Here is a 17,578-nt window from a genome sequence, read left to right on the forward strand (position 1 = left end):
CAATCCTCAGAATAACTCAGTCCCTCACTATCCAGAGTATCTATTTGCTAGTTAGAACCTGCATATGTAAAGTAATCTATATTTTTTTTATTATTATTGAAATACTAATATTTTACAGTGGCTTACCCTCCTTCTGGACTGTGTCAATGACTGCCTTCTAGACATGTCCAGTCAGCAGTCTTCCTCATGATTGTGGAGCCTACTGAAACAGACCAAGGGACATTTTTAAAACGTTTATGAAGCCATTCCAGGTGTTTTTATTCAAATTTACTGACTTAATGACTTTTGGGTTTTCATTGGCTGTAGGATCTAGTCATCAACAGAAATAAACACTTGAGATATATCACTCTGTAATGATTCTATATAATATAAGAGTTTCACTTTTTGCATTTAAGAACTGGAATAAATTAACTTTTTGATAATATTCTAAATTAGTGAGAAGCACTTATATGTGACTATGTAAACACAATTAAGAACATAGAAAAAGCTTCGTCCCTGCGTGAATTCTTTGGTGGCTAGAAAGAGATGGTTTCTTCACAAAACACTTTCCACATTATGAACATGAAAATGGCTTCACCCCTGTGTGTGTTCTTTGGTGGGTAACAAGATGTGTTTTCTGGTTAAAACATTTTCCACATTCTGAACATGAAAAAGGCTTCTCCCCTCTGTGGGTTTTCTGGTGGCTAACAAGATTCGATTTGTGGTTAAACCATTTCCCACATTCTGAACATGAAAAAGGCTTCTTCCCTGTGTGGGTTTTCTGGTGGCTAACAAGATTTGATTTGTGGTTAAAACATTTCCCACATTCTGAGCAGGAAAAAGGCTTCTCCCCTGTGTGGGTTTTCTGGTGGCTAATAAGATTCCCTTTTTGGTTAAAACATTTCCCACATTTTGAACATGAAAAAGGCTTCTCCCCTGTGTGGGTTTTCTGGTGGCTAACAAGATTTGCTTTGTGGTTAAAACATTTCCCACATTCTAAACAGGAAAAAGGCTTCTCCCCTGTGTGAGATCTATGATGTCTGATAAGAACATTTTTAACTGTAAAACATTTCCCACATTCTGAGCAGGAAAAAGGCTTCTCCCCTGTGTGGGTTTTCTGGTGGGTAACAAGATTCGCTTTCCTGGTAAAACATTTCCCACATTCTGAACAAGAAAAAGGCTTCTCTCCTGTGTGAGACATATGATGTCTGATAAGAACTTTTTTATCTGTAAAACATTTCCCACATTCTGAACAAGAAAAAGGCTTCTCTCCTGTGTGAGTTCTTTGGTGGGTAACAAGCTGCGCTTTCCGAATAAAACATTTTCCACATTCTGAACATGAAAATGGCTTCTTCTCTGTGTGAATTCTCTGGTGACTGACAAAATCTGATTTCTGGTTAAAACATCTCCCACACTTGGAACAAGAAATTCTATTGTCTGCTTTGTGAATGCTTTGTTGTTTGAGAAAGGACTTTTCTAGGGGAAAACTATTTCCATATTCTGAAAATGAAAATGTCTCCATTGCTTTAGGACCAGTTAGTTTTTTAATGCTTATTTTGTGACTTTGATTTTCCTTAGTAGTCGGTAATGAATCAGAAGACAGGATCTGTTCCACAGGATCAGATGACAGATCTTTGCTGTGAAGGGATGATGGTATATTTGGAGTAATGGCATTCACTTCAATTGTATCCTGTGGGATCTCAAGATTATCTGATTTAAACATTGAAGATGTCAGCTGTCCTGCTGATCTCCTGGTACAGTTATCTGCCAAGAATAAAACCAATTATTATTTTAGAATAAAATATCCTTGAATTCTATATTTTTGACCATTTCTACTTAAACGGTCTGTAAAAATGGCAAGTTATGCAAAATTATTGAATTATTCCCCAAGACAATGACAGTTTACAGTTTACTAGACTGTGCTCAAACCACATTAAGCATCCATGCTTTTGGCATTACTATAGTGAGAAGAAATCGCTTATTGTCTGGCATGTGTATCTCCTGGAGCACAATCTGGGCACTATGTGTTATGTAATAACTTGGAATATTTGCAATTTTCACTTTCCAACATTCACTGCGCGTGCTAATATCTGGAAACTGCAAGTGGAGTCAAAATAGTCACTATTCCTATAATTTATTGAGGGTTATAATTTACAAAATGGAGTCATTTTAACCCCTTCATGACCCCATTTTTTTTGTTGTTGTACGTTTTCGTTTTTCGCTCTCCTCCTTCCCAGAGCCATACTTTTTATTTTTCCGTCAATATGGCCATGTGAGGGCTTATTGTTTTGCAGGACGCGTTGCACTTTTTAAAGACATTATTGATTTTAGCATGTCGTGTACTAGAAAACGGGGAAAAAATCCAAGTGTGGTGAAATTGCAAAAAAGTGCAATCCCACACTTGTTTTTTGTTTGGCTTTTTTGCTAGGTTCACTAAATGCTAAAACTGACCTGCCATTATGATTTTCCCGGTCATTGTGAGTTCATAGACACCAAACATGTCTAGGTTATTTTTTATCTAAGTGGTAAAAAAAAATTTCCAAACTTTGCTAAAAAAAAAAATTGCGCACTTTTCCGATACCTGTAGCATCTCCAATTTTTGTGATCTAGGGTCGGGTGATGGCTTATTTTGTGTGCTGAGCTGACGTTTTTAATGATACAATTTTGGTGCAGATACATTCTTTTGATTGCCCGTTATTGCATTTTAATGCAATGTTGCAGTGACCAAAAAAAAAAAAAAAAAATCGCAATTCTGACGTTTCAATTTTTTTTTCTTGCTATGCCATTTAGCTTTCAGGTTCATTTTTTTTATTGATAGATTGGGCGATTCGGAACGCGGCGATACGAAATATATGTATATTTGATTTTTTTTTTTTTACTTTTGCCATGCTTCAATAGCCTCCATGGAAGGCTAGAAGCTAGCATAGCCTGATCGGCTCTGCTACATAAGAGCGATGCTCAGATTGCTCCTATGTAGTAGATTTACTCCATTGCTATGAGTGCTGAGCACAGGGTGGCGCTCACAGCAATCAGGCATCAACAACCATAGACGTCTTCAATAGACCTCTGGTTGTCATGCCGATGCATCGCTGACCCCCAATCACATAACGGGGGTCAGCAATGCACGCATTTTAGGCCTGACGGCCGGAAGCGCTGGTTAAATGCCGCTGTCAGCGTTTGACAGTAGCATTTAACTAGTTAATAGTGGCGGGTGGATCGTGAATCCACCCCCCGCTATTGCGAGCACATGTCAGCTGTTTTGAACAGGCTTTGATGCGGGCTCACCGCCGGAGGCCACATCAAAGCGGGGGTTCTGACCTCGGATGTACTATCCCGTTCGAGGTCAGAAAGGGGTTAAAGGGGTTTCATCTGCTCTGGTTTTCTGCAATTTTTTCATATTAGGAATTCTGCAAATGGTGTGTTCCATCTCCTCTGGGATCTGCTCCTGCAATGTCTGCTTTGGACACCAGACGCGGCTTACTCAATCTGCAGGCGATGCTGGTAACAGAGGTGGGGTTGGAACCAGAAGCTCTTGGCGGTGCAGGCTCTGCCCAGTCAATAAGATTAGGGTGCCTGGCATCTGTAGTACTATTTGCCAATTGGAAAGCACCAAACATTTTTTAATCAGATACATTTGTATTACCGATAACAAGATTTACAACAAATCACATGTTCATACTCATTTTGTTTGACAGTAAATTAACCCCCCAAGGAGGCCATATCAGGAGCAAACAATAATTCGTCCATAGTTGACAATATCAAACAGAGTGCCAGTTTACCATAAATTCTACTCTATACTATATACTGGTAGAACATTAATCCTATCCAACCACGGCTGCCATCATTTATGGAAGATATCTAGCTCGTCCCTCCTGGTGTAAATGCTTTTTTCAAGTTCAGTTATGTGGTTCGTTTGAGCAATGAATTCGCGTCTGGACGGAGGCTCCTCTCTAACCCAATATTTTGCAATCCGTTTCCTTGCAGCAAACTATAATCTTGCAATTACAATTTTAGTCGTATTGTCATTTAATATTTACCCTAATATACATATCAACGGATCCCTAGGAATAACGTACCCATACACCACTCCAATGCAGTTCAACACAACAATCCAATAGGAGGACAATCTGGGACAATGCCAAAGCACATGCAGTATGTCCACCTGAAATTGCGAACTCCTTGGGCAATCAGAGTTGGACTTCGAAAGCACCACACCTTACTAAAGCTTGAAGCACATTGCCGGAAGCTGCCAGATACAGCCTTGATCTCCTCTAGTTCAGTCCTCTGTGCTCAGCTCCCGGCTTGTGTATTTGTTTCCTGTTGTGACCCCAGCCTGTTTACTGACTACTCTTATGTCTCCTGAGTTAGTATTTTCTCTGGCCTCTTGGTTCCGACATGGCTATCTGTCTTTTCTTCTTCCCATCTTACTCCACAGAACAGTAGGTAAATGTACCTTCACACTGAACGATATCGCTAGCGATCCGTGACATTGCAGCGTCTTGGATAGCGATATCGTTGAGTTTGACAGACAGCAGCGATCAGGATCCTGCTGTGACATCGTTGGTCGGCGCAGAAAGTCCAGAACTTTATTTCGTCGCTGGACTCCCGCAGACATCGCTGAATCGGTGTGTGTGACGCCGATTCAGCGATGTCTTCACTGGTAACCAGGGTAAGCATCGGGTTACTAAGCGCAGGGCCGCGCTTAGTAACCCAATGTTTACCCTGGTTACCAGCGTAAATGTAAAAAAAAAAACACTACATACTTACATTCCGGTGTCTGTCCTCTCCGGCGCTCTGCTTCCCTGCACTGTGTAAGCGCCGGCTGGAAAGCACAGTGGTGACGTCACCGCTGTGCTCTGCTTTCCGGCCGGCGCTTAGTGCAGAGAAGCAGAGCGCCGGAGAGGACAGACACCGGAATGTAAGTATGTAGTGTTTGGTTTTTTTTACGCTTACGCTGGTAACCAGGGTAAACATCGGGTTACTAAGCGCGGCCCTGCGCTTAGTAACCCGATGTTTACCCTGGTTACCAGGGGACTTCGCATAGTTGGTCGCTGGAGAGCTGTCTGTGTGACAGCTCTCCAGCGACCACACAGCGACAATGCAGCGATCGGGATCGTTGTCTAGATCGCTGCAGCGTCGCTTAATGTGACGGTACCTTAACTGTGCTTCAAGCCTAGCGGTCTCTGTGTAAGTCCAAATCCATGTAGAGGGGTTAAAGAAGTTAAAGGGTAATTGGCAAAACTGTGAATATAGAAAATAACACATCTACTGAAATGATCAAGCTGAACAGTCATCCTCAGGAAAAAAAATGAGTAGTAATGAAACTTCTCTGGAGTAATTGGAGTATGGGACTTGGTGGCTCTAAGCAATATAAACTATCATAAGGACCAATATTTTCTGTCAGATTAATGTCAAGAAGAAATATTAGAAACTTAAATAGAACTTTTTATAATAGTGCAGAGCTGAGGGAATGTGGGAGCTGAGGGAAATTTGAGCTCTGAAATTCAGAGCTGAGGAATCTGAAACATATGTATGAGGGGAGAACTCCAACAGTAAACCAGAGTTGTACTCATTTATGGTGGACCATTGGAGCTACTATGAGTCCTGACCAGAAGATTAGAGAAAATAACATTGCTCCCCATTTCAGGAGAGATTGTGCAGTAATCTGAATTCCTTAGGATCAAAAACAATGGAATTTATGAGGTGGAGTGAATCCATGAAACCAGGGCTGGAGCCAATACATCTCCTGGCGGCGGGAATAAATGTACGGTGGGTACAGAAAGTATTCAGACCCCTTTACATTTTTCACTCTTTGTTTCATTGCAGCCATTTGGTAAATTTAAATAAAGTTAATTTTTCTCCCATTAACCCCTTCAAGTCACGGCCCTTTTTCATTTTTGCGTGTTCGTTTTTCGCTTCCCTCCTTCCCAGAGCCATAACTTTTTTATTTTTCCGTCAATATGGTCATGTGAGGGCTTATTTTTTGCGGGACAAGTTGTACTTTTGAACGACACCATTGGTTTTACCATGTCTTTTACTAGAAAACGGGGAAAAAATTCCAAGTGCGGTGAAATTGCAAAAAAAGTGCAATCCCACACTTGTTTTTTGTTTGGCTTTTTTGCTAGGTTCACTAAATGCTAAAACTAACCTGCCATTATGATTCTCCAGGTCATTACGAGTTCATAGACACCTAACATGACTAGGTTATTTTTTATCTAAGTGGTGAAAACAAATTCCAAACTTTGCTAAAAAAAAAAAAAAAGTGCCATTTTACGATACCCGTAGCGTCTCCATTTTTCGTGATCTGGGGTCGGGTGAGGGCTTATTTTTTGCGTGCCGAGTTGATGTTTTTAATGATACCATTTTTGCGCAGATACGTTCTTTTGATCGCCCGTTATTGCATTTTAATGCAATGTTGCGGCGACCAAAAAAACGTAATTCTGGCGTTTCGGATTTTTTTCTCGCTACGCCGTTTAGCGATCAGGTTAATGGTTTTTTAATTGATAGATCGGGCGATTCTGAACACGGCGATACCAAATACGTGTAGGTTTGGGTTTTTTTTTATTGTTTTATTTAGGATGGGGCGAAAGGGGGGTGATTTAAACTTTTATATTTTTTATATTTTTTTCATATTTTTAAAAACATTTTTTTTTTACTTGTGCCATGCTTCAATAGCTTCCATGGGAGGCTAGAAGCTGGCATAGCCTGATCGGCTCTGCTACATAGCAGCGATCATCAGATCGCTGCTATGTAGCAGAAATGCAGGTGTGCTGTGAGCGCCGACCACAGGGGGACGCTCACAGCAGACCTGCATCAGTAACCATAGAGGTCTCAAGGACCTCTATGGTTACCTTCCTAATGCATCGCCGACCCCCGATCATGTGACGGGGGTCGGCGATGACGTCATATCCGGCCGCCCGGCCGGATGCGGTAGTTAAATGCCGCTGTCTGTGTTTGACAGCGGCATTTAACAGGTTAATAGCGGCGGGTGAATAGCGATTTCACCCGCCGCTATTGCGCGCACATGTCAGCTGTACAAAACAGCTGACATGTCGCGACTTTGATGTGGGCTCACCGCCAGAGCCCACATCAAAGGGGGATTCACGACATGCGCAGTAGATGTACGGCGCATGTCGTGAAGGGGTTAAATGTACACGCTGCACCCCATCTTGACTGAAAAAAATCAGAAACGTAGAAATTTTTGCAAATTTAATAAAAAAGAAAAACTTAAATGTCCCATGGTCATAAGTATTCAGAGCCTTTGCTCAGACGCTCATATATCAGTCACACGCTCTCCATTTCCTCGTGATCCTCCTTGAGATGGCTCTACTCCTTCATTGGAGGCCAGCTGGGTTTAATTAACCCCCGGAGCCTTTTTCAGTTTTGCGTTTTCATTTTTAAAGGGACACTGTCACCTAAATTTGGAGGAAACAATCTTCAGCCATGGAGGCGGGGTTTTCGGGTGTTTGATTCACCCTTTCCTTACCCGCTGGCTGCATGCTGGCTGCAATATTGGATTGAAGTTCATTCTCTGTCCTCCGTAGTAGATGCCTGCACAAGGCACAGCACGCGCACAGGGCTTTATAAGTTCTGGCACTCCCGGACATTGTACCGCCGACATTCAGTTCCTGTGACCTGCGGTGGATACCGCGTCCGTCTTCTCTCTCCACAGCCTCCTCTAAGGCTCGGTAAGTGCCACAGATACGAATGCCTACATGCTGCATGGACTCCCTACTATTTTAATAGTATTCTAACAAACATTTGGCAATCTCTTATAGATCGGCTGGTCTAGAGCCCTCTATTTTCAGGATCCCTTGTTTATCCTACTATCTTGGTACGTCCATTAATAGAACCTCTAGTCACTGTGCCACACGTTCCTATGCATGCCATTCGTTTATATAGATATATATTCTCTCTATTTCACTACAGATGCAATATAACTTCTAAGGGTCTATGCTTTATACCCTCTTTCCAGCTCTCCATAGGTACGTACCCCCTATCTATTTCGTGAGACACCAACCCCACACTCTATAGTCTAGTCCTAGTACCTATAAGGTTCCCATGGATTCCACTTATATTTGTGTAAAATATTTTTCGCATATATGACGTATATTTTGTTATAATGTTTGGAGTGTCATTTCTGGTTTCTACCAGTCTAGCATATGCGACCAGATATATTTCCTTGTATATACTTTATTTTATTTAATTTCTGGTTTCGGATTATGTCTATGCACTTTATTTTGTTTATTTGTAGAGCACACCGATGAAGGTCCTTGGTAGACCGAAACGTTTGAATACTGTATGTATATAATAAACACTTTTTTGCATCAGACCCATACGAGTGTGCCAAATATATCCTATACTACACTTCAAGGTCTGGGCACCTACTTCTTCGGCACCTCCACCCTCGGGCTGTGCTTATCATCTACTTTACCGCATTATGAGTTCATAGACACCAAACATGTCTAGGTTCTTTTTCATCTATGTGGTGAAAAAAACAACAACAAAAAAAACTTTGTTAAAAAAAAAGAAGAAAATTTGCGCCATTTTCCAATACCCGTAGTGTCTCGTTTTTCGCGATGTCGGGTGAGAGCTTATTTTTGGTGTGCCGAGCTGTCGTTTTTTAATGACATCATGTTGGTGCAGATACAATCTTTTCATCGCCCATTAATGCATTTTTATGCAATGTTGCGGCGACCAAAACAAGAAATTCTGGCAATTTTACTTTTTTCTCGCTATTTCGTTTAGCAATCAGGTTAATTCTTCCTTTTTTATTGATAGATCGGGCGATTCTCAATGCGGCGATATCAAATATGTGTATGTTTGATTTTATTTTTATTGTTTTATTTTGAATGGGGCGTAAGGGGGATGATTTGAATTTTTATATTTTTTATTTTTATATTTTTAAAAACTTTTTTGTTTTACTTTTGGCATGCATCAATAGTCTTCATAAGAGACTAGAAGCTGCCACAACCCGATCGGCTCTGCTACATAGAGGCGATGTTCAGATGGCCTGTATATAGCAGATTTACTCACTTGCTATGAGCGCCGACCACTGGGTTGCGCTCACAGGAAGCCAGCACTGAGAACCATACAGGTCTCCAGGAGACCTCAGGTTGTCATGCCAACACATTGGTGACCCACGATCATGTGACGGGGGTCACCGGTGTGCGTATTTCCTTCGTGATTGCCATAAGTGAAATTTAAATGCCGCTTCAGAGTTTGACAGCGGCATTTAACTGGTTAATAGCCGTGGGTGGATCTCTATTCCACCCGCGGCTATTGCGGGCACATGTCAGCTGTTCAAAACAGATGACGTGTCCCCGGAAAGATGTGAGCTCATCGCCGGAGTCCACATCAAAGGGAGGGAGTCCGACTTCAGCGTACTATTACTCCCGATGTCGGTAAGGGGTTAAACTGATAGGACTTGATTTGGAAAGAGACACACCTGTCTATATAAGACCTCACAGTGGAAGTCAGACCAAATGAGAATCATGAGGTCAAAGAAACTGGCCAAGGAGCTCAGAGACAAAATTGTGGCAAGGCACAGATCTGGCCAAGGTTACAACAGAATTTCTGCAGTACTCAAGATTCCTAAGAGCACAGTGGCCTCCATAATCCTTAAATGGAAGAAGTTGGGGACCAACAGAAGTCTTCCTAGACCTGGCCGTCCAGCCACACTGAGCAATTGTGGGAGAAGAGCTTTGGTGAGAGGTAAAGAAGAACCCCAAGAACACTGTGGCCGAGCTCCAGAGATGAAGTAGGGAGATGGGAGAAAGTTCCACAAAGTAAACTATCACTACAGCCCTCCACCAGTCGGGCCTTTATGGCAGAGTAAACCCGAAAAGAAACACATGGAGTATATGTCCCAAAATGTAAAAATAGGTTTTTATTTATAACAATATTAAAATCACAATCATGAAGTCATAACATATGCAGAGTACACAATAGGGGAAACTAAGGATAGCACTGAAAGTGTTAAAAGGACGGAAGACCCCCATGCGCCGCTAATACCGCTTTCTAGTATAAATGCCATTAAGTGCAGGTTTTTAGGGTAAAGACGCCACCACATCCGACAGTCCGCAGGTGAGCAACTACATCTCCCCAAGTAGGGTGCCGCTAACCACAGAACGGCCTATATCACATTTAAAGCGGTATAATGGTTCTTACCCATATACTCGGTCTCCGGTCTTAGGGGGGGTCACCGCCGCAGCCCCAATGCGCGTTTCGCGTTGGCTTCGTCAACCAACTTCGAAGCCAACGCGAAACGCGCGTTGGGACTGCGGCGGTGACCCCCCCTAAGACCGGAGACCGAGTATATGGGTAGGAGCCATTATACCGCTTTAAATGTGATATAGGCCGTTCTGTGGTTAGCGGCACCCCACTTGGGGAGATGTAGTTGCTCACCTGCGGACTGTCGGATGTGGTGGCGTCTTTACCCTAAAAACCTGCACTTAATGGCATTTATACTAGAAAGCGGTATTAGCAGCGTATGGGGGTCTTCCGTCCTTTTAACACTTTCAGTGCTATCCTTAGTTTCCCCTATTGTGTACTCTGCATATGTTATGACTTCATGATTGTGATTTTAATATTGTTATAAATAAAAATGTATTTTTACATTTTGGGACATATACTCCATGTGTTTCTTTTCGGGTTTTCTCTATGTTATTTTGGAGTGTCTTAGACTGGTTTGAGGGATTTCTAGTACGGGTACTATCCCTAACACTATACTATTTAGTATGTGTGTGAGATCCATCTTATTGTTGTCCATTGTGGGATGTGTCTATTCTACTTTATGGCAGAGTAGCCTGACGAAAGCCTCTCCTCAGTGCAAGACATATGAAAGCCCACATAGAGTTTACTAAAAAAACACATGAAGGACTCCCAGACTATGAGAAATAAGATTCTCTGCTCTGATGAGATGAAGACAGACCTTTTTGGTGATAATTCTAAGCGGTATGTGTGGAGAAAACTAGGCACTGCTCATCACCTGCCCAATACAATCCCTACAGTGAAACATGGTGCTGGCAGCATCATGCTATGGAGGTGGTTTTCAGCTGCAGGGACAGGACAACTAGTTGTCATTGAAGGAAACATGAATGCGGCCAAGTACAGAGATATCCTGGATGAAAACCTCTTCCAGAGTGCTCTGGACCTCAGACTTGGCCGAAGGTTCACCTTCCACCAAGACAATGACCCTAAGCACACAGCTAAAATAACAGAGGAGTGGCTTCAGAACACCTCAGTGACCATTCTTGACCGGCCCAGCTAGAGCCCTGACCTAAACCCAATTGAGCATCTATGGAGAGACCTGAAAATGGCCGTCCATCAACATTCTCCATCCAACCTGACAGAACTGGAGAGGATCTGCAAGGAAGAATGGCTGAGGATCCCCAAATCCAGGGGTGAAAAACTTCATGCACCATTCCCAAGAAGTCTCAAGGCTGTACTAGCTCAAAAGGGTTAATACTGAGCAAAGGGTCTGAATAATTATGACCATGTGATATTTCAGTTTTTCTTTTTTAATAAATTTGCAAAAATTACTACATTTTTGTTTTTTCTTTTCAGTGAAGATGGGGTGCAGAGTGAACATTAATGAGAAAAAATGAACTTTTTTGAATTTCCAAATGGCTGCAATGAAACAATGAAAAATTTAAAGTCTTCTTCTGAATACTTTCCGCACCCACTGTATATTCCAGCCATCAGCCACGCACAGCTCAGAGATACATCATGGCACAGGTGTACTGTTTATTATGTGTATCACAATCTTGTATGAAGTTAGCTGGTTTAATAAGAAATTGAAAAGTCAGGATAAAGGGAAACTCTGTTATTGTCCAGAAATTCACACTTGGCCTCACTGCACATTTAATGTTGTCGATCATAAAAGTGAAGTTTGGCCAGAAAGACTGGACCTGGTCTTGTAGGGACCATATGATCACATTCAGCAGCACAGAAGGGAGAGAAGGGAGATTCCTCCGATATCAGGGATCTAAAAACGACCCAAGCGATCCATAATAGGATGGACCAGCCAGAGACATAATATTAGGAGAGGTGTAATCTGTCTGTTTAGGCATTTCGCTTTAGAATATAAACGAGATCCCACCAGTTTAACCCCTTAGTGACAGAGCCACTTTGGTACTTAATGACCGAGCCAATTTTTACAATTCTGACCACTGTCACTTTATGAGGTTATAATTCTGGAATGCCTTAACGGATCCCGCTGATTCTGAGATTGTTTTTCGTGACATATTGTACTTCATGTTAGTCATAACATTTCTTCAACATTACTTGCGATTATTTATGAAAAAAATGGAAATATGGCGAAAATTTTTAAAATTTTGCAATTTTCAAACTTTGAATTTTTATGCCCTTAAATCAGAGAGATATGTCATGAAAAATAGTTAATAAATAACATTTCCCACATGTCTACTTTACAGCAGCACAATTTTGGAAACAATTTTTTTTTTTTGGTTAGGAAGTTAAAAGGGTTAAAAGTTCAACAGCGATTTCTCATTTTTACAACAAAATTAACAAAACCATTTTTTTAGGGACCACCTCACATTTAAAGTCACTTTGAGGGGTCTATATGGCTGAAAATACGCAAACTTGACACCATTCTAAAAACTACACCCCTCAACGTGCTCAAAACCACATTCAAGAAGTTTATTAACCCTTGACGTGCTTCACAGCAACTGAAACAATGTGGAAGGAAAAAATGACGGCTGACGTCAGTGTCAGTTGCCAGAGCAAGTTCGCGCTTCAGCTGAATGGAGGGAGCTTCGCTTTCGCCGCAGGAGCGCGGTCAGGTAAGAACTTCTTTTTTTTTTAATATTGAGAGCAGCGATTCAGGGGGCCCGGGGCTGAATGCTAGACACACTGGGGGCAGAATGCTGGACACACTGGGGCAGAATGCTGGACACACTGGGGCAGAATGCTGGTGGACACACTGGGGCAGAATGCTGGTGGACACACTGGGGCAGAATGCTGGTGGACACACTGGGGCAGAATGCTGGTGGACACACTGGGGCAAAATGCTGGTGGACACATTGGGGCAGAATGCTGGTGGACACACTGGGGGCAGAATGCTGGACACACTGGGGGCAGAATGCTGGACACACTGGTGGCAGAATGCTGGACACACTGGTGGCAGAATGCTGGACACACTGGGGCAGAATGCTGGACACACTGGGGCAGAATTCCGGACACAGTGGGGCAGAATGCTGGACACACTGGGGGCAGAATGCCGGACACACTGGGGGCAGAATGCTGGACACACTGGGGCCGAATGCTGGACACACTGGGGGCAGAATGCTGGACACACTGGGGCAGAATGCTGGACACACTGGGGGCAGAATGCTGGATACACTGGGGGCAGGACTGGAGACAGGTGGGGCAAGAATGGAGATACGGGGCATGATTGGAGACACGGGGCAGAATGAAAGACATGGGGGCAGGATGAATATGATGGAGACAGATGGGGCAGGATGGGGAGATGATATGGGGCAGAATGGATACTCATGAGGGCAGGATGGGAGAACATATAGCTGAAGCCAGGAATCAGACACACAGGACCCAGGATGGGGGATATTATTACCATAGGGGCGAATTACAGGATATTATTACTGCAGTGATGTATTTATTTTATTTTTTGAGGATACTGTTTTAAATGGGGGGGTCCTTTTACTGTGTAGAGTGATACTATGTCGCCTTTGATGGAATGGTCTGCGGGTGTTATGTTGCATTTTCAGAGCCCCTGATGTACCTAAACAGTAGAATCCCCCCACAAGTGAACCCATTTTGGAAACTATACCCCCAAAGGAACTTATCTAGATATGTAGTGATTATTTTGAATGCCCAAGTGCTTCACAGAAGTTTGACGCAGAGCCATGAAAATAAAAAATCATTTTTTTCCCACAAAATCATTTTTTAGCCCCCAATTTTTTTTATTTTCGCAAGGGTAACAGAAGAAACTGGACCCCAAAAGTTGTTGTCCAATCATTCCAGAGTACGCTGATACCCCATTTGGGGGGTAAACTACTGTTTGGGCGCATGGCAGAGCTCAGAAGGGAGGGAGCACCAATTCACTTTTTGAACGCAAAATTGACTGTCGCGTTTGGAGACCCCCTGATGTACCTAAACAGTGGAACCCCCCACAATTCTAACTCCAACCATAACCCCAACACACCCCTAACGCTAATCCCAACCCAATCCAAAACCCTAATCAAAAGCCTAAACCCAAAACACCCCTAACCCTATGGCATAACCCTAATCACAACCCTAACGCCAAAACACCCCTAACCCTAATCCCAACCCTAACCCTAATCAAATCCCTAAGCCCAACACACCCCTAATCATAATCTCAACCCTAACCTCAAACCTAACCCTAATCCCAAACGTAACCCTAATGCCAACCTTATCCCTAATACCAACCCTAACCCTAATCCAAACCCTAATCCCAACTGTAACCCTAACTTTAGCCCCAACCCTAACCCTAAGTTTAGCCCCAATCTTAACTTTAGCCCCAACCCTAACTGTAGCACTTTTTTTTACGTTCATTTGTTTTGATAGCCAACTTTCTGTCTCAGCACTTGGCAGCTCTTTTCAAAGCCCTGATTTTTTCCTTCTTCCCATATCAGAGATTTTGGAAGCCAACAGCATCATTACCCTCCGTTTTCTCATCATAATATATTTCTATCTTGTCAGCACATTCTACGTACGCTGTCATTTGGCTTTGTAGTTTACAGATCTGGGCAGGTAATGGTCAGAGTCTTCTAATCTCAGTGGATCTTCCAGGGTGAAAGTTCTATAGAAAAGGGCTTTCAATGCCCAAAGTCATAAGAACAGTTTTGGGTGGAGGAGAATGTTGTGGTCTAGAGGCAAAATGGTGATCATGGTAATACGGCCGGACTACACCACCGATAAAGCAGCCACAGCCAGTGACTGAGAAGAATCTGTGACTTCTCTGCATTTAGTGGTCACTACTCACCTGGGTAGCCATATGTAGGAATCTCCTCTTTACACCGCTCATCCCCCCTCACATATGTATCTGTAGTATTAATATGGGTCAGATCTTCACCCTGAAACAAATGTTGTAAAAGTCACCGACAGATGGAGAAGTCACATCTATGATCAGCTCTAATCCTGCCATCTCCACCGCTCTCATTACACAAGTATAAAACATATAATACTGGTGGATAAAACAAGACTGAGCACAAGACCTTCACCGGCATCTACACATCATAGGGAGATCTCCTGACACCTTCTCTCCATCTACCTGATGGTCCTGAGGAGCATTGGGATCTTCTTGGTTACAGTCCTGTGGAAGAAGAGGACGGGGGCATCTCTCTGGTGTTGTCCTCTTACTGGATAGATCTGGAGGAAACACATACATGGAGTGAATTCATTCTTTACATACAGATAATTATAGGCCGTGTGTATTTAGTCCTGTCTATTACCTGGAGATGTGAGGGGCTGGGGAACCTCCATTATGACGTTCTTGTACAGATCTCTGTGTCCTAAATACTCCCACTCCTCCATGGAGAAATAGACAGCGACATCCTGACACCTTATAGGAACCTGACACATACAATGATACCGTCATCCCCCGATCCCTTAATAGTGTTACTGTATAATGTCCCAGCAGTGTCACCTCTCCAGTCAGCAGCTCAATCATCTTGGGTGGATGGGGTCTTCCCCATCCCTCAGACACAGGGTCCTGACAGCGATCACTAGAGGTCTTCTTCACCACTGTGTAATCCTGGTAATTGAGAGACATTAATAAATCTCACTACAGACATTTCCAGAGTCCTCACCTCTCCAGTTCTGTCCATCTGTTATTCCCATAGATAAGAATGATGTAATGTGACGTCATCAGAATCTCTCACCTCTCCAGTAAGCCGGAAGAGGATCTCTAGGGTGAGGTGTAATATCCTCTCCGCCATCTTGTCTCTGTCCATATCCATCTTTGATGGGTAAATCAGGAGAATTTTCTTTTGTAGAAGATCTTCACTGAGAGGATCCGATACGGCTCTAGAGACAGATTTGGCCAGAGTCGGTCACGGACTCCATCCCCACCGGCCTCTATATGAAGGTTTCCCGTCTTCCCCGCACTGTAATCTTCTATCACGTTAGATCTCAGCTCTGATTCACACACAGAAGTTTGAGGCTTTTATAGGAGACTAGATGGTGGCCCAATTCTAACGTATCGGGTATTCTAGAATATGTAGGTAGTATATAGCACAGGCTACGTACTATATTGCACAGTGACGTAGTATATAACATAGCTACATAGTATATAACATAGCCACGTAGTATATTGCACAGCTATATAGTATATTGGTCAGCAACGTTGTGAGGCCGATGTCTCCATGTACAGGGCTTCTTTCTCGGGATATGATGGGTTTCTTTGGCACTTTCCCCCATTAGAAGGGACACCGGTGGATATTGGGGTCTTTACCTGCTACAGTCCTGGAGGGATTTACTCTGTAAAGTGGACACTGGACAAATATCACCACCAATTACCATTAGACTGAAGGAACATCGCTCCTCTATGCGGATCTATGGATCTAGGATGAAATCCACTGCGGCCCCTGCAAGAAAAGAAGGAGAAAGAGCAGAAGTTGGGAGAGACCACCGTGGCCGGAGATTTATATGGCTGCTGTGTGCACAGTACCTGTGATGATGTCACAGGAGGGGAGGAGTCAGGGGTCACATGATCTGGGGCCTCTGTGTATATGCAGGACTCTGCTGTGCTGGTTGTCATGGTGCTGGATGAGTGGAAGTTTATGTGTGGGGTCAGGAGGGGTTTACAGTGTGGATGTAGCGGAGCCGCATGTAAAGGGTGTACAGAGCGGAGCCGTGTGTGTACGAGGTGTATGGAGCGGAGCCGTGTGTGTACGGAGCAGAGCCTGGCATGTACTGAGCGGAGCCCTGTTTGTATGGGGTCCTGTGTACTGACCAACCATATACCCCCAGCTTCGGTCACAGACCCCTCTGTGCACGCTTTATACACCCGTATACCCCCAGCTTTGGTCACAGACCCCTCTGTGTATGCTGTATACACCCATATACCCCCAGCTTCGGTCACAGACCCCTCTGTGTACGCTGTATACACCCCTATACCCTCAGCTTTGGTCACAGACCCCTCTGTGTACGCTGTATACACCCGTATACCCTCAGCTTCGGTCACAGACCCCTCTGTGTACGCTGTATACACCCGTATACCCCCAGCTTTGGTCACAGACCCCTCTGTGTACGCTGTATACACCCATATACCCCCTTCTTCGGTCGCAGACCCCCCTGTGTACGCTGTATACACCCGTATACCTCCAGCTCCGGCCTCACACCACTCTGTGTACACTGTATACACCCGTATACCCCCGGCTTTGGTCACAGACCTCCCTGTTTACACTGTATACACCTGTATACCCTGAGCTTTGATCACAGACCCCCCTGTGTACGCTGTATACACCTGTATATCCCCAGCTTCGGTCACAGACCCCTCTGTGTACTCTGTATACACCTGTATACCCCAAGCTTCGGTCACCGGCTCCCATATGCACGCTTTATACACCCATATACCCCCTTCTTCGGTCACAGA

The 17,578-nt window shown here is 43.6% G+C and overlaps 1 protein-coding gene across 2 annotated transcripts; it reads right to left on the bottom strand.

Moving 5' to 3' along the window:
* Positions 1-218: 218 nt before the first annotated feature.
* LOC138663012 (gastrula zinc finger protein XlCGF26.1-like) lies at positions 219-16,655 on the bottom strand. 2 transcript variants are annotated; one of them, XM_069749055.1, is made up of 7 exons: positions 16,501-16,655; positions 15,864-16,008; positions 15,629-15,736; positions 15,435-15,555; positions 15,254-15,351; positions 14,966-15,056; positions 219-1,743 (listed from the first exon to the last, which is right to left on the bottom strand). In XM_069749055.1, exons 2-7 carry the CDS (start codon positions 15,939-15,941, stop codon positions 554-556), a joined length of 1,686 nt encoding a protein of 561 aa, XP_069605156.1. In that variant the 5' UTR covers positions 15,942-16,008; positions 16,501-16,655; the 3' UTR covers positions 219-553. The 2 variants fall into 2 exon arrangements, with proteins under 2 accessions (XP_069605156.1, XP_069605155.1); XM_069749054.1 differs by having other exon boundaries at positions 228-1,743; positions 16,436-16,641.
* Between the last annotated feature and the right edge of the window lie 923 nt (positions 16,656-17,578).

Source organism: Ranitomeya imitator, chromosome 2 (genome assembly GCF_032444005.1).
Source record: "Ranitomeya imitator isolate aRanImi1 chromosome 2, aRanImi1.pri, whole genome shotgun sequence".
Lineage (NCBI taxonomy): Eukaryota > Metazoa > Chordata > Amphibia > Anura > Dendrobatidae > Ranitomeya > Ranitomeya imitator.